The following is a 12,804-nucleotide window of genomic DNA, read 5'->3' on the forward strand; positions in this document are numbered from 1 at the left end:
CATTCCGGGGGTGAAGAACTGGCAGGCGGATTATCTAAGTCGCCAGTCCCTGGACCAGGGGGAATGGTCCCTCCACCCGGATGTCTTCCAGATGTGGTGCGCGAAGTGGGGTCTTCCGGAGGTAGACCTGTTCGCGTCTCGTCTGAACACCAAGGTGGAAAGGTTTGTGGCAAGGACGCGCGATCCTCGGGCAGACACGTCAGACGCGTTGGTAGCTCCGTGGCATCGGTATTGACTGATGTATGCGTTTCCACCGATTCAACTGCTGTCCAGGTTCCTTCGCAGGGTGACCTCGGAACCGCACACGGTGATTCTTGTGGCGCCGGACTGGCCTCGCCGGTCTTGGTACGCAGACCTCGTGAATCTGGCGGTCGACGCTCCGTGGCGTCTGCCTCTGCGAGAAGATCTCCTGTCTCAAGGACCGATATTCCATCCTGCTTTACAGTCGCTGGCTTTGACGGCCTTTGCTGTTGAAACCGAGGTCCTGAGGGATAGGGGTCTCTCCCCTGAGGTCATTCACACTTTGATCAACACGAGGAAGTCTTCCTCGGGGAAGGTCTATTACCGTACTTGGAAGGCCTATTTTGCCTGGTGTGAGTCCAGGGGGTATTCCCCTCGCACATACTCGGTGTCTAGGGTGTTTTCCTTCCTTCAAACGGGTGTTGACCAGCGTTTGGCGCTGGCTACGATCAAGGGTCAGATTTCTGCGCTGGCCGTTCTTTTTCAACGTCCTGTGGCGTCTAACCCCTTGGTTAGCACTTTTGTTCAGGGGGTGCGGCACTTGGTCCCTCCTAGGAGGGATCCTCAGCCTCCTTGGGACTTGAACCTTGTTCTGTCCGTGTTGCAACGTGCTCCTTTCGAACAGATCAGGAAGATCTCTTTGTCCATGTTGTCCAAGAAGGTCGCCTTTTTGGTGGCGATCACTTCGGCTCGCAGAGTGTCGGAGCTGGCAGCTTTGTCCTGCAGGTCTCCGTATCTGGTCATTCACTTGGATAAGGTGGTCTTGCGACCTAACCCTTCTTTTCTTCCGAAGAGGATTTCGGATTTTCACCTCAATGAGGACATGTCTTGCCTTCGCTCTGCGCGAAGCCTAAACATCCGAAGGAGGTGGATTTGCATTCCTTGGATGTTGTTCGGGCGCTTAGGGTTTACCTAAAAGCGACTGAATCTTTTCGCAAGTCGGATTCTTTGTTTGTCCTTCCTGAGGGACCTCGGAAGGGCATGGCGGCGTCGGCTTCTACCATCGCCAAATGGGTCAGACAGACTGTTGAACAGGCCTATGCTTTGAAGGGGAAAGTTCCTCCTATGCCTGTGAAGGCGCACTCTACCAGATCTCTGAGTACGTCTTTGGCCTGTCGTCATGGGGCTTCTGTGGCCCAGGTGTGTAAGGCGGTGACTTGGTCGACCGTTCACACATTCACGAAATTCTACAAGGTGGATGTTCAGGCATCGGCAGATGCTTCCTTTTGGCCGCAAGGTTCTTAGTGCGGCGGTTCCTTAGGGTCCTTTGTTTTGGACCCTTGGCTGTTGGGATATGTTTTTTTATCCCTAGGTTATTTGTTTTTTCCTGGGTTGTTGCTCCTGTTGAGCAAGTTTTTTTTCATGCTTCCCAGCTGGTTTCCTTCCTTTTGGTAAGGTTCCTTTCTCTGATGTGGAGACTGCGTTGCCTTGGGCGCGGCTGCGTTTCCCACCCCTCATGTTTGCATTGCTTTGGGATGTCCCCATTGTGACGAATATGAAGAGGCGGCGACTGTCGGAGGACGTAAGAGAAAACAGAATTTTTGTAAAATCTTACCTGTAAAATTCCTTTCTCTGAGTCCTCCGACAGTCGCCGCCCCGCCCCTCTTTTGGGGTTTGGTTATATACTCTACTGCTATTCCACTAAAACTGAGGTATGGATACAGGAAGTAGGAGGGTATTGACTGAGGGGACCACCCCCTGGGGGTGGGATATGTTAAAAGCTTTAATATTGACATATTCTGTTGCCTAGCTACTCCTACGGAGCAAAGGTCAATTACCCCATTGTGACGAATATGAAGAGGCGGCGACTGTCGGAGGACTCAGAGAAAGGAATTTTACAGGTAAGATTTTACAAAAATTCAGTTTTTTTTAATATGCAGAGCACCTGCTTGTAGATCGCTGAGACAGTTTGCAGGGTTATTTCCTGGGCTGAGTTTGCTTGGGAGGCATGCGTGCTAGGTTAAGCCCTATCCCTGCTAGGTGAGGGAGATTGGTGGGCAGAGACCGGTGTAGGCCGCGTGGCGTCCCGTGAGCGTGGTCTGAAGATGTCGAGGATACTTCAGTGTAGCTGGGCAGAAGCGTCCCGAGGAGATCTGGAACTTGTTGTGGAGGTGCTTTGTGTTGATCTCTCCATGCCCGAGGTAAGTAACGGGGCTGTGATCCGGCTTGCTGGGTCTGTAATAGGGCCTCGTGGAGCAGAAGCTTGAGACTAGACGTCCATCTTAGACTGTGTCTAGGCCACGCCCCCATGAATCCCCTTTTTAATACATGTCAGTATTCTGTTGGCTTTGATTGCAGCAGCTTGGATTGCATGCCATAGCTGAGCTTGTCATCTACTAGCCCCCCCCCCCCCCCCCCGGGTCCTTTTTCATCCTAGATTCCCCCAGAGGTTCTCCCCCCCTAGTGAGTTACTTGCGTTCATATTTTTGGCTCCCAAATGCATTATCTTAAATTTTCCAACCTTATATTTCATTTGCCATGTAGTTGCCCACCCCATTATTTTTTTCAGATAAGGTTTCAACATTCTGCCTGAAAGTTATTGCCCTGATTAACTTAGTATCGTCCACAAATCCTGAGATTGAGCTGTTTATCCCATCCTCCAAATTGTTTATGAATACATTAAACAGGATTGGTCCCAGGGCAGATCCTTGGGGGACCCTACTTTCCGCACCAGACCATTCTCTGAGTACTCGCCATTTATCACCACCCTTTGGACTCGCCCCTGTAGCCAGTTTTCAATCCAGGCACTCTCCTTATGGTTCATATCTACCTTATGTTTGTACAGTAGACGTTTTGTGGGGAACTGTATAAATGCCTTTTCATTATCCAGATACACCACATCCACATGCCTTCCTTTAGATGGTAGTAGTTGTATAATTAATGCCAGTCAGTGTTTTTAAATGTCATATTCAGGTCTATGATTTTTAGTAAGATTCATAATTCTGCACCCTGTTATAATGGATTATCACATGCTGCCCTTCCCTTGTGATGCAGAATCCCGGTGTGAAAAAGAGATGGATATTAGTGGTTATGCCATGTGCCTTCCTAACCTCACTCGATTGCAGACCTTCCCATTTATAGAGCACAGACCCATATTCTGCATAGAGATTAAGGTGAGTGAACTTTCAATTTCAAAGCTGTAATATTTGTATGTCTGTTTAGGATAGAGTTTCACACCTTTTTGGCTGTAAAAGTTAACGAGCTAAATATAGATTTTTTAAAATCTATATCTTGTTTGTGGTCAGGGAAATGAGCCAAGATAGAGAACATGACAATAATTAAATAACTACAGTAGTAGCGTGCCAAAACCGTTGTTCGGGCAGGCCTGTAAAATAAAGAGGGCCCGCCAAGAAGGAAGGAAGAGGAAGGGAATGTTGTAGAAAAAGGGGCAGTGGTGGGAGGGATAAGCGATCCCTGCACCAGCCCAGAAGAGGCGGGGGGCCCGACCTTAAATAGGCGGCTCCTCCCCTCCCACAACTCCAGGCTCCGCCTTCCCATTTGTGGTCAGGGAAATGAGCCGAGATAGAGAACATGACAATAATTAAATAACTACGGTAGTAGCGTGCCAAAACCGTTGTTCGGGCAGGCCTGTAAAATAAAGAGGGCAAAAAGGAGAGCATGCGAGTAACTTTTAATACAAGTGCATTGTATGCAAAACAAAACTTATTGGCTAACTCGGTAACTCTTGTCTGCGCTCACCTTCACATTGGGGTATGCAATTGCAGCAGGTGGGGGATTCCCACTGCCCTGTTCTCTTGAAGATATGCACAGGAATGCGAAGGCTGGAGGCCGCCATTGCTGTCCCTAAGCGAAAGGATTGACCGGAAAGGGTGGCAGGATCGCACCCTAACTTACCCAGCAGGGTTCTCAAGTACTTGACGAACCTGGGCGTGGCGAGAGGCCTGCCATAGAGGCTCAGCAGGAGAGCATCACTAACCTGCCCCACCCGGATAAGACGATTCAGCAACTGCACAGGGCACCATCTGTTGAAAGAAGCATACAGTGGTATGTCGACTGGTGGCCCCAGTTGATTGGTCTTGGACTGTTGGGAGTGTCAGGACAATGAACGTCCACCTTAACTAGGTCTGCCCTCGACATGTGGTGGTACTGAGTGAGTTCCCACGGTGAACTTGTTTGGCAGCAGGAACCTGTAGAAGGCCAGGTACATGGCTGTCTTGATGGCATCATAGGACCCTGCCTTAACAGCTTAGTGTCCGACAAGTCGGCCAAAGCCCAGAACCTGCAGCCGTCGATTGGTTGACGAAACTTAGGCTTGCAGCCTTCCAACCGAAGGATGCCTTTTGGAATGTTCTTGATGGGCCTTGATGCCATGAAGGTACCGCGACTGGGGTACGTGTTGATGTGAAACTGAACTCCGGAGAGGTATAGTTTAAATTGTACTGTGCGCCAGTTCCAAGTTAAAATGGCAAAAGGAAGAAAATGCCCCAATGGTTTCTAACCACAACGGGTCCAAACAGAAATATTGAACTCTGTGCTGAACCTGAAGATGATCAGAGCTCGTGCGTAGGAGCGTCTGGTGTTGGGTGACAGTGCTGATTGGGCTAGCATAAACCCATGGCCCATGAAAACAGTTAATCCAGGGTGAGTTCCTGGAACGGTGGTGGTTCGTCCTGGATTTCCTCTTCCGTGGGATGTGCACGGAGGAAGACCTGTAAGTTTGGAGCGAGATAGGGCATCAGTTGCTGAGTTAAGAACACCTGGCACATGCTCGCAAACCAGGTGGAAGTGCAACGTGTCGGCCAACCAAGTAAGTCTTCTGACTAAACTCCTGATGGCGAGGGAGGAGGACCGCCCCCGTTGAAGACGCCTGCTGCCCCGTTGCCGGTGAAGCACTTGTAGTTTGGCCTGCCCAAAGGAGCCCCCCCCTTTCTAGCAGCAGCCATTGAGGGGTAATGTTAGAAAAGGGGCCAAGGTGGAATTGAAAGATGGCAGATTTAGCGTTTCTAGGACGACTGTACCTGAACCACGTGTTGTCCCAACAATGGCCACAAACCGGGCATGGCCCGCCGCGTCAGTCCATAACACTGGAGAGCAGTCTGAACTACGGCAATGACCAAGTTCATGCCTTACCATTGGGCCAGGAACTCATCCCACATGGACAAGTCCATCCTGGCCTGACCGTCCTGTGAGATAAAGCTGCCCTCACGCTGAAGACCCGGGGGCAGACTGAGAAGTCGGTACACAAAAGTGCTTGAAAGTTGATGTTGAAGGTGCGACTTCCATGGTCAGGAAATCATCTAGGTAATGAATTACCACTGGACGGCGGCTGACGTTCAAAAGAGCCAGCACAACGTTTCTGCTAACATGTCAAACATTAATGGGCTGTTCTTGGCCCCAAAGGTCAAGCGGACAGCGAAAAGTAAGACCCTTCCCACCTGACACCATGCAGGTGCCACAACGACTGGTGAATGGGCCGTAGTTTGATGGCATCGGATATGTCTGTCCAGCTGAGCCAGGCATCATCACTGGCCTGCAAGATCGCCTGGATGGCATTGTCCACAGAGGCCTACTGTAGAGAAAAAAAAAAAAAAAATTCCTCAGCGGGGAGGAGAAAATTGAGGCTAGGCGTGATAACCGCATGAGCCACGAAAGGTCAATAATCAAGCATTTTTTTGTTGTACTTCCCGGTGGTGAGCCCAATGGGTTGGTACGCCAACAAGAAAAAAACAAAAAGGTGTTGTGCCAAAAGGCCCAAACATAAAACCTTTGTCAACCTCCGACTGACAACGGTGTTGACTGCGGAAGAGTCGGATAAGGCCGACTGTAAATTGTTACCCTCCACCGTAGTTGCCGGTAGAGCGACCGGCCCCAACTGAAACCCTTCTGGGAAGCCCTGTAAGAAACTTGACTAAATCTTTGAGAAGGGTGGAACTCCAGGAAGAAAGCCCGGGTGTCAACCTGTCATTTGGTCAGCAATTCCTTCGGAAAGAGTCGGTTGGGGCACTTGGTCTTAGCGTGCGCCCAAGAGCAGGTAGAGCAGACATGCAACAACTTGTGGTGTTGAACCTACAACCTCCTGCATTGAAGTTGTTGCAACCTGCGTCTTGCCCGGGAACACGATACCTGTCTGGCCTGCCTCTGGAAGCTCTGTGATCGACTCTGCTGGTACCGGGGTTGACGTCGCTGATGACGGTGGAATTGGATTGGAGGAACACAAGTTGGAGGGATGGGAAGGCACAGTTGGCGCAGGCTGGAGGAGGGAGCTCGGCGAAGTGGTGGCAGAACAAGTCCCATGTCCAACTGGCCCCAGTCTGCCCTGATAGTTAAACTGGGCTAAGGCGGCAGCTGCCTTGGCCGAAAAACAATGGTAACGTGGAATGCTGAGCCCCTGTACTTGTACCCCAAATCAACCACCCTGTGCAAGTACAAATCCAAATCCAAATCTCCCCCCCCCCCCCCCTGCGGTTTGGGAAATTAAGCACATCACAATCCCTAGCCAGACCAAAAGCCAACACGAACTCAGGGATGGACAAATCCTTGTTCAACCTGGGCTTTTTGACCTTGAGCACCCCAGACAGGATAGCCGTGGTTATGGGTCTTACTTCCTATGACATCCTAGGATGCTAACAGGGACATGAGGTAAACGTCTTTGCCCTCCAGGATGTCTTTCTTGATGCTGGGAGGGACCATGTGAGCTGGCGTGATATGTGGAATATCTGCCGGGGAGGTAGGAGTACCTGCAATGACATGCTGAAGACTGTTGGGGCAGCAACCTGGGAGTGTGGGAAACTCGGGGGTGAAGGGGCGGGAGCCGGGGTTTCTAGATTTCTCCATCCTTTGATTCAGGCTGTTGATGGAGGATAAGACGGATGCCATAGTGGCCTTGATCCTGACTAAGGTATCGTGCACATTGTCCTGCGAGCCGGACCCAGACTGCGGAACTGTATAGGTCGACAAAACCTGAAAAGTTCAGCCTTCCTGACGGTGGCCGGAAACGGAATTCCTCTCCGTCTTATTTCGGTGGTGATCATTGGGATGGTCCAAGAACTCAACGGCCCGGGCTCGTCAAGCCTTGTCTTCCTCCTGTGGTGGGGACCGGAACCGGCTTAGGAAGCCTGGCTGGCGTACTAGGTAGGGAGGAGCGATCCCCTGTCTGACGCGTGGGACAACCTGGAAAACATGAAGGCAAAGGTCATGAAACCTAAGCGGATGCATATGTTTGACTGGCGTGTACCCCCCCCCCCCCAGGTTTCCTGGGAATAGACCAGTACTAGCGAGCGGGACGTGAGGCCCTAACTAACCCAGCGGCAGGTAGAGGCGCTGTCTATAAGTTGGCCCTGCGCTATGCCAAGTAATGAAATGGCGGGGTGTAGGCCTCTGGGAAGGTGACACCCTCTCTACACTAGTGGGGTAACCGAGACACTAGCTATGGTTTGGACCGATGGGCGAAAACCTCCGTGTGAGGATGGGTGTTGGTCTCGGGCTAACTGTAATTGACCTACCTAACTACCCCCCCCCCCCCCCCCCAACCCAGGTAACCATGGAAGAGTATGACCAAGTGAGACAGCATGCCTTCAATAACCTGTGAGGGGTCTGAAAACACTTGGCTGTACGTCCGATAATGCTCATGCGTTCCACCTGTATGGGTGAAACAAGAAGGGTTGGCGCCTGAAGTGAAATGACATAAGCGCCTAACTCAACAACTGACCTGCCCTGCGAACACCAACCCTATACGTGTCGAGAGGGGCTGTACTGAAATGCCCACCAGAACCTGCGACTGAGGGGGGGGGGGAAGAGTTGGACTAGGCCCACCCCCAAAAGAACGTATTCGCCAGGATGTGAACAAAGAGCGTGGTCGGAGTGTGTCCTTGCATGTCAAGGCCCGGGTGATAGGCAGGAAGCCAGGCGAGGGGGGCGGGAGCTATGGCCGAACCGCCCGTGAGTTGCGACTGAGAAAAACATTTTTCCTTTTTTGAGATGTGGTATCTGCTGGAAACGTCGAAACAAGACATATGTTACAAACAAAAATGACCATGTAACTGAACATGATAGCAAAGAAAACAAATGAAGTATTTGCATGAAAGTCTGTGCTGGTAACCCCCCCGGTGGATGCCAGAGTGAGGCTGGATGGTGGGGGGGTGACACGGCCAGGGGGGCTGCCTGTACAGGATGAGAGCTGGTGCAACCAAGGTGCGGTTAAGTGGCAAAGAAAAGTTGCTTCCCATGAGATATAATTTTTTTTTTTTTTTTTGATGCAGCAACCAAACCATCTGGATGGCAATCAGGGATGGCATTTGAGATGTGCCAAACTGGGGGGAAGGGGGGGGGGGGCGGCGGCAGGTGGAATGGCGGAGGAATTTGAAAGGACTGCTGATTTGGAAATTTAGTATCTAGGTAATGTGACTGGAGAACTTGCCCCTCCAAGTACTTGTGAAAGCCGAGTTCCTGAACCCTACCCGTCAAAACATGTGTATGTGAATGTGACCTGTTCCAGGAAATAAGGTTATTGGAAATATGACACAAAGGAAGAAAACAAATTGCCAAAAACAACAAAAAAAAAAACAGGTTCCTAAAACAGGCTTGGAAAAAAAAAAAAAAAAAAAGACAAAAGTGAACAGGCTGCAGCATGGTGTAATTTTTTACAAGAACACTAGGTGTCACCAGTACCAGTAAAACACAGTCTGTTATAACGAAAGAGGAGAACTGCTGTGAAAGTTCGTGTAGAAGTTTAGTGAAACTTGACCCGGAGGATGATCCTGTTTGAGCGGTGATGTGAAGGCTGTCACACAGCCAGTACAGCGACAGAGTAAGGGGACAGACTGGGATGGACAACCATGGCAGAGACAGAGGATGAATGAATATAGGAATGTGCATGTGAACGGTGGGAACATGTGACAGTGTTCGGCAGTTGCAGCACAGAACTGACTTGGTTAAGACGAATAGATGACAGGGAGGAGAGAGGGAGGGGGCCGCTTTCAGGCAGCGCAGGGAGTGCGGACATGAACACAACACAGAAAGGGTGGGACCAGCTGAAGCGAGATCCCCGCCTGCAGCAACTTATGATAGTGGGGAGGTCCGGGGAGGGAAGCTGCAGTCCATGCTATGTGAGTGAAGGAGGGAGCAGGGAGGCTGTGCGGCTGGTGGAGGGGGAACGGAGGTGGGGGGGGAGACTGAGCCCCAGCCTCTCCCCTGTGCTCACGTGAAGCCGGGTGCCTGCTGGCTGACCCGGAAGCGTCCTCCTAGGTGGTACTGCTGCTGATGAATGGCGGCGTACAGCAGATTCCTGGTAGTGGGCGTGACCCAAAAATAAGCGATCCCTGCACCAGCCCAGAAGAGGCAGGGGGCCCGACCTTAAATAGGCGGCTCCTCCCCTCCCACAACTCCAGGCTCCGCCTTCCCATTTACCTTATTAAATACTACTTTCTCTGTCGCTCATTGACAGACTCAGTCCTCTTGATTAATATCACATTGGGTTATACTGCCTTCTACAGGAGTAGGACACTAGGCAGAAGGAAAACGTTCTGGCCACACCTATAGGGGCAGTCCCAGAGGGTATATCCTCTCTCTCTCTGCTACAGGAAGTCAGTTTTTTCTGTCTAGTCAGGAGTAAGGACCTAAGGTCTGCAGGTATCGACAGCAGGGTTTGCTCTTGGATACGGAATTGGCTTAAAGGGCGTGTCCAAAGAGTGGTAATAAACAGCGCATACTCAGACTGGTCTGAGGTAGTAAGCGGGGTGCCCCAGGGCTCAGTCCTGGGACCAACCTTGTTCAATTTACTCATAAACAACATTGAGGTCGGGATCAGTAGTTCGATATCAGTTTTTGCAGATGACACAAAATTGGCCAGAGCAATAACTGCACAGCATGAAGCAGATATCCTACAGAATGACCTGGACAAAATTACAGAGTGGGCAACGACATGGCAAATGAGGTTTAACGTGGAGAAGTGTAAGGTTTTGCACTTGGGGACTAAAAACATAAAAGCACAATACACGTTAGGAGGGGAACCCTTGGGGGAATCAAAAATGGAGAAGGATCTGGGAGTCTTGGTTGATGATAGATTAGGCAACAGCATGCAATGTCAAGCGGCAGCTGCCAAAGCCAGCAGAATATTAGCATGCATAAAGAAAGGGATGTATTCCAGAGATAAGACTATAATCCTTCCACTTTATAAAACTCTGGTCCGACCGCATCTGGAGTATTCTGTCCAGTTCTGGTCGCCAGTCCTCAGGAGGGATGTGTTGGAGCTGGAGAGAGTCCAGAGAAGGGCAACTAAACTAATTAGGGGATTGGAGGACCTTGACTATGAAGAGCGTCTACAATCGCTCAATTTATTCTCCCTGGAGAAGAGACGTCTGAGGGGGGACATGATAGTTATTTAGAAATATCTTAATGGGGATCCCAGCTTAGAAAAAAAGCTGTTCATTCGAAGGGATTGCATGAGGACTCGAGGGCATACAATGCGATTAGAGGAGAAGCGTTTTAACCTCAGGCAACGTGGGGGGTTCTTTACTGTTAGGGCTACAAGATTGTGGAATTCTCTACCACAAGAGGTGGTTTCTGCGGGTAGTATGGTGGCTTTCAAAAGACTCTTAGACTTACATCTCAAGGATCAGAACATTCAGGGGTATGTGAGATGATTACAGCCACACACACCTACACAGGTTGAACTGGATGGACTATTGTCTTTATTCAACCTCACCTACTATGTAACTATGTAAGGTCCTTGCTGGGATCTTTGGTCCTGGCAAGATTTTTTAGAAAAACTTTTTATTAGGCAGCTTTTTCTCCAGTTGTTCCTGTGAGATCTTCAAGCACGTACGCTGAAACTGGGCGACGGGCTGGATGTTGAGATCCAGTGGTCACCCCAGTCAGCCTGCGAGCGCGTGCAGGCCCTAGCTCCGCGCTGGGTCGGCCGCGACATAGTCCCACTGGACGGGGACTGACCCTGCGAGTTAAACGTCTCGCCTGGACGCCAACGACCAGTTGCAAACTGAGTCACAGCGTCCGTATTGGTCGACAGCCCCCCCCACCTCGTGGAGAGGGGTTCTGTCAGGAGTTGGCGTCCGCCTGGTTCCGGTATGGTGAGTAAAATGTTCCCCCTCTCCCCCTGTCGAGTTTGTTGGTGGACGCGGGCCCCTCTCTGGGATGGTCGGACGTGATCCTAACAGGTGTCATTGATCCTTCTCTTGAGGGTGATTTAGTGCATAAATACCAGGAGGCTTGGTTTAGTAGCTGACTATCTATAGTCACTGTATGAGACTGTAAAGGGAATGACTGAAGTCAGTGGCTGGCGTTACTGTTAAGATGGCCATGTATGAGGGTGATAGTATCCTACCTGACATAAGGTTGCAATACAGGCCGATGCCTGTGCCTGGACTACCGCCATCCGCAGGCCGCCATCCTCCCGCAGGTCGCCATCCTCCCATAGGCCGTTCACCTCCCGCAGGCCGCACAGGCCGATAACTAACTTCTGCAGGCCGCAGTAGGCCGCTGCCATCTTTCCATAGGCCGCCACCATTTCCCCGCAGGTCGCGTGGGGCCGCCATCTTGGCGTAGCCTCGTGTCTCCAGCATGGGGGCGGCCATTTTAGAAATGACCAGCTACCTCAAGGAGCAGCATGGGAGGCGCCGGAAGGTGTGTAAAGGGGCGGAGCCGCCTCCTTTACCCGGGAAAAAGTGCCAAAGACTTCCTGTCTGTAAGAAGACAGCGCTGAGAGCAGGTTGATAGAAACTTCTGTGCATCAGGTGGTGAGCCTTGGGGTCTCTCTCTCTCTGGGGTCCAAAGCAGGTAACACTGAGGGGCGCTGTTGCACTGGGGGATTACACAAAAAAAAAAAAAAGTTTTTTTCATTGCAATTATTTTTTTGTTGCTGGCAAGTGTCTTGTATAATCATGGACCCTGCCACACATGTATCCCCACCTGATCCCCTCGAGGTGGGCGCAGGACCCTCCAGTGCACCAGTCGTGATTGATGCATTATCAGCAGTTTTGGAGTCTTTGGTATCCCGGGTGGAGGTGGCCTGTCAGGGACGGGGGTCAAGAAAGCGACCCCCACCTACCCCTATTTCATCTGATACTTCAGATTTTGAGATGGTCATTGCAGCTGCAGGTCCCTCCTCTGGGGCTGTTGTCTCAGGTAATGTCTCCTCAGATAGTGAGGAGGACGTTTCTGCCTCCGCCATAGCACAATAAGAAGCGTTGGTGGACGCACTAGTTGTGTCTGTCCGGGAAACCTTAAGACTTGAGGTTACACCGGCAGAGGTAACCGAGATGGAAATTCCTTTTGGTACTAGTAAGCCTACCAAGATGGCGAAGGTTTTTCCTTTACCCAAATGTTTTGGTAATAAAATTAAAGAGGAATGGGATCATCCGAAACGAACCCTTGCTATTTCCAAACGCATTGCTAGGCGCTATCCGTTTGAGGAATCCCTCATTAAAAAGTGGACGGTACCACCAGTGGTGGATCCACCAATTTCCAGACTAAATAAAGCCACTGTTATCCCGTTGGAGGACGCTCCATCCTTTAAGGATCCGGTGGATCGAAAAGTGGAAGCGGAATCCCTCACCATTTTTTCCATGATAGGGTCAACCTTTAGGCCAG

At 50.8% G+C, this 12,804-nt stretch overlaps 1 protein-coding gene across 1 annotated transcript in view; it reads left to right on the top strand.

The window, feature by feature from the left end:
* Positions 1-12,804, top strand: part of IPPK (inositol-pentakisphosphate 2-kinase) — a 957,415-nt gene that overhangs the window by 301,412 nt on the left and 643,199 nt on the right. The window contains exon 5 of the mRNA XM_082265219.1: positions 3,235-3,353. Coding sequence (XP_082121345.1) covers positions 3,235-3,353 — 119 coding nt within the window. The remainder of the gene's footprint in view (positions 1-3,234; positions 3,354-12,804) is intronic.

This window comes from Pelophylax lessonae (genome assembly GCF_965119305.1).
Source record: "Pelophylax lessonae genome assembly, chromosome: 8".
Classification (NCBI taxonomy): domain Eukaryota; kingdom Metazoa; phylum Chordata; class Amphibia; order Anura; family Ranidae; genus Pelophylax; species Pelophylax lessonae.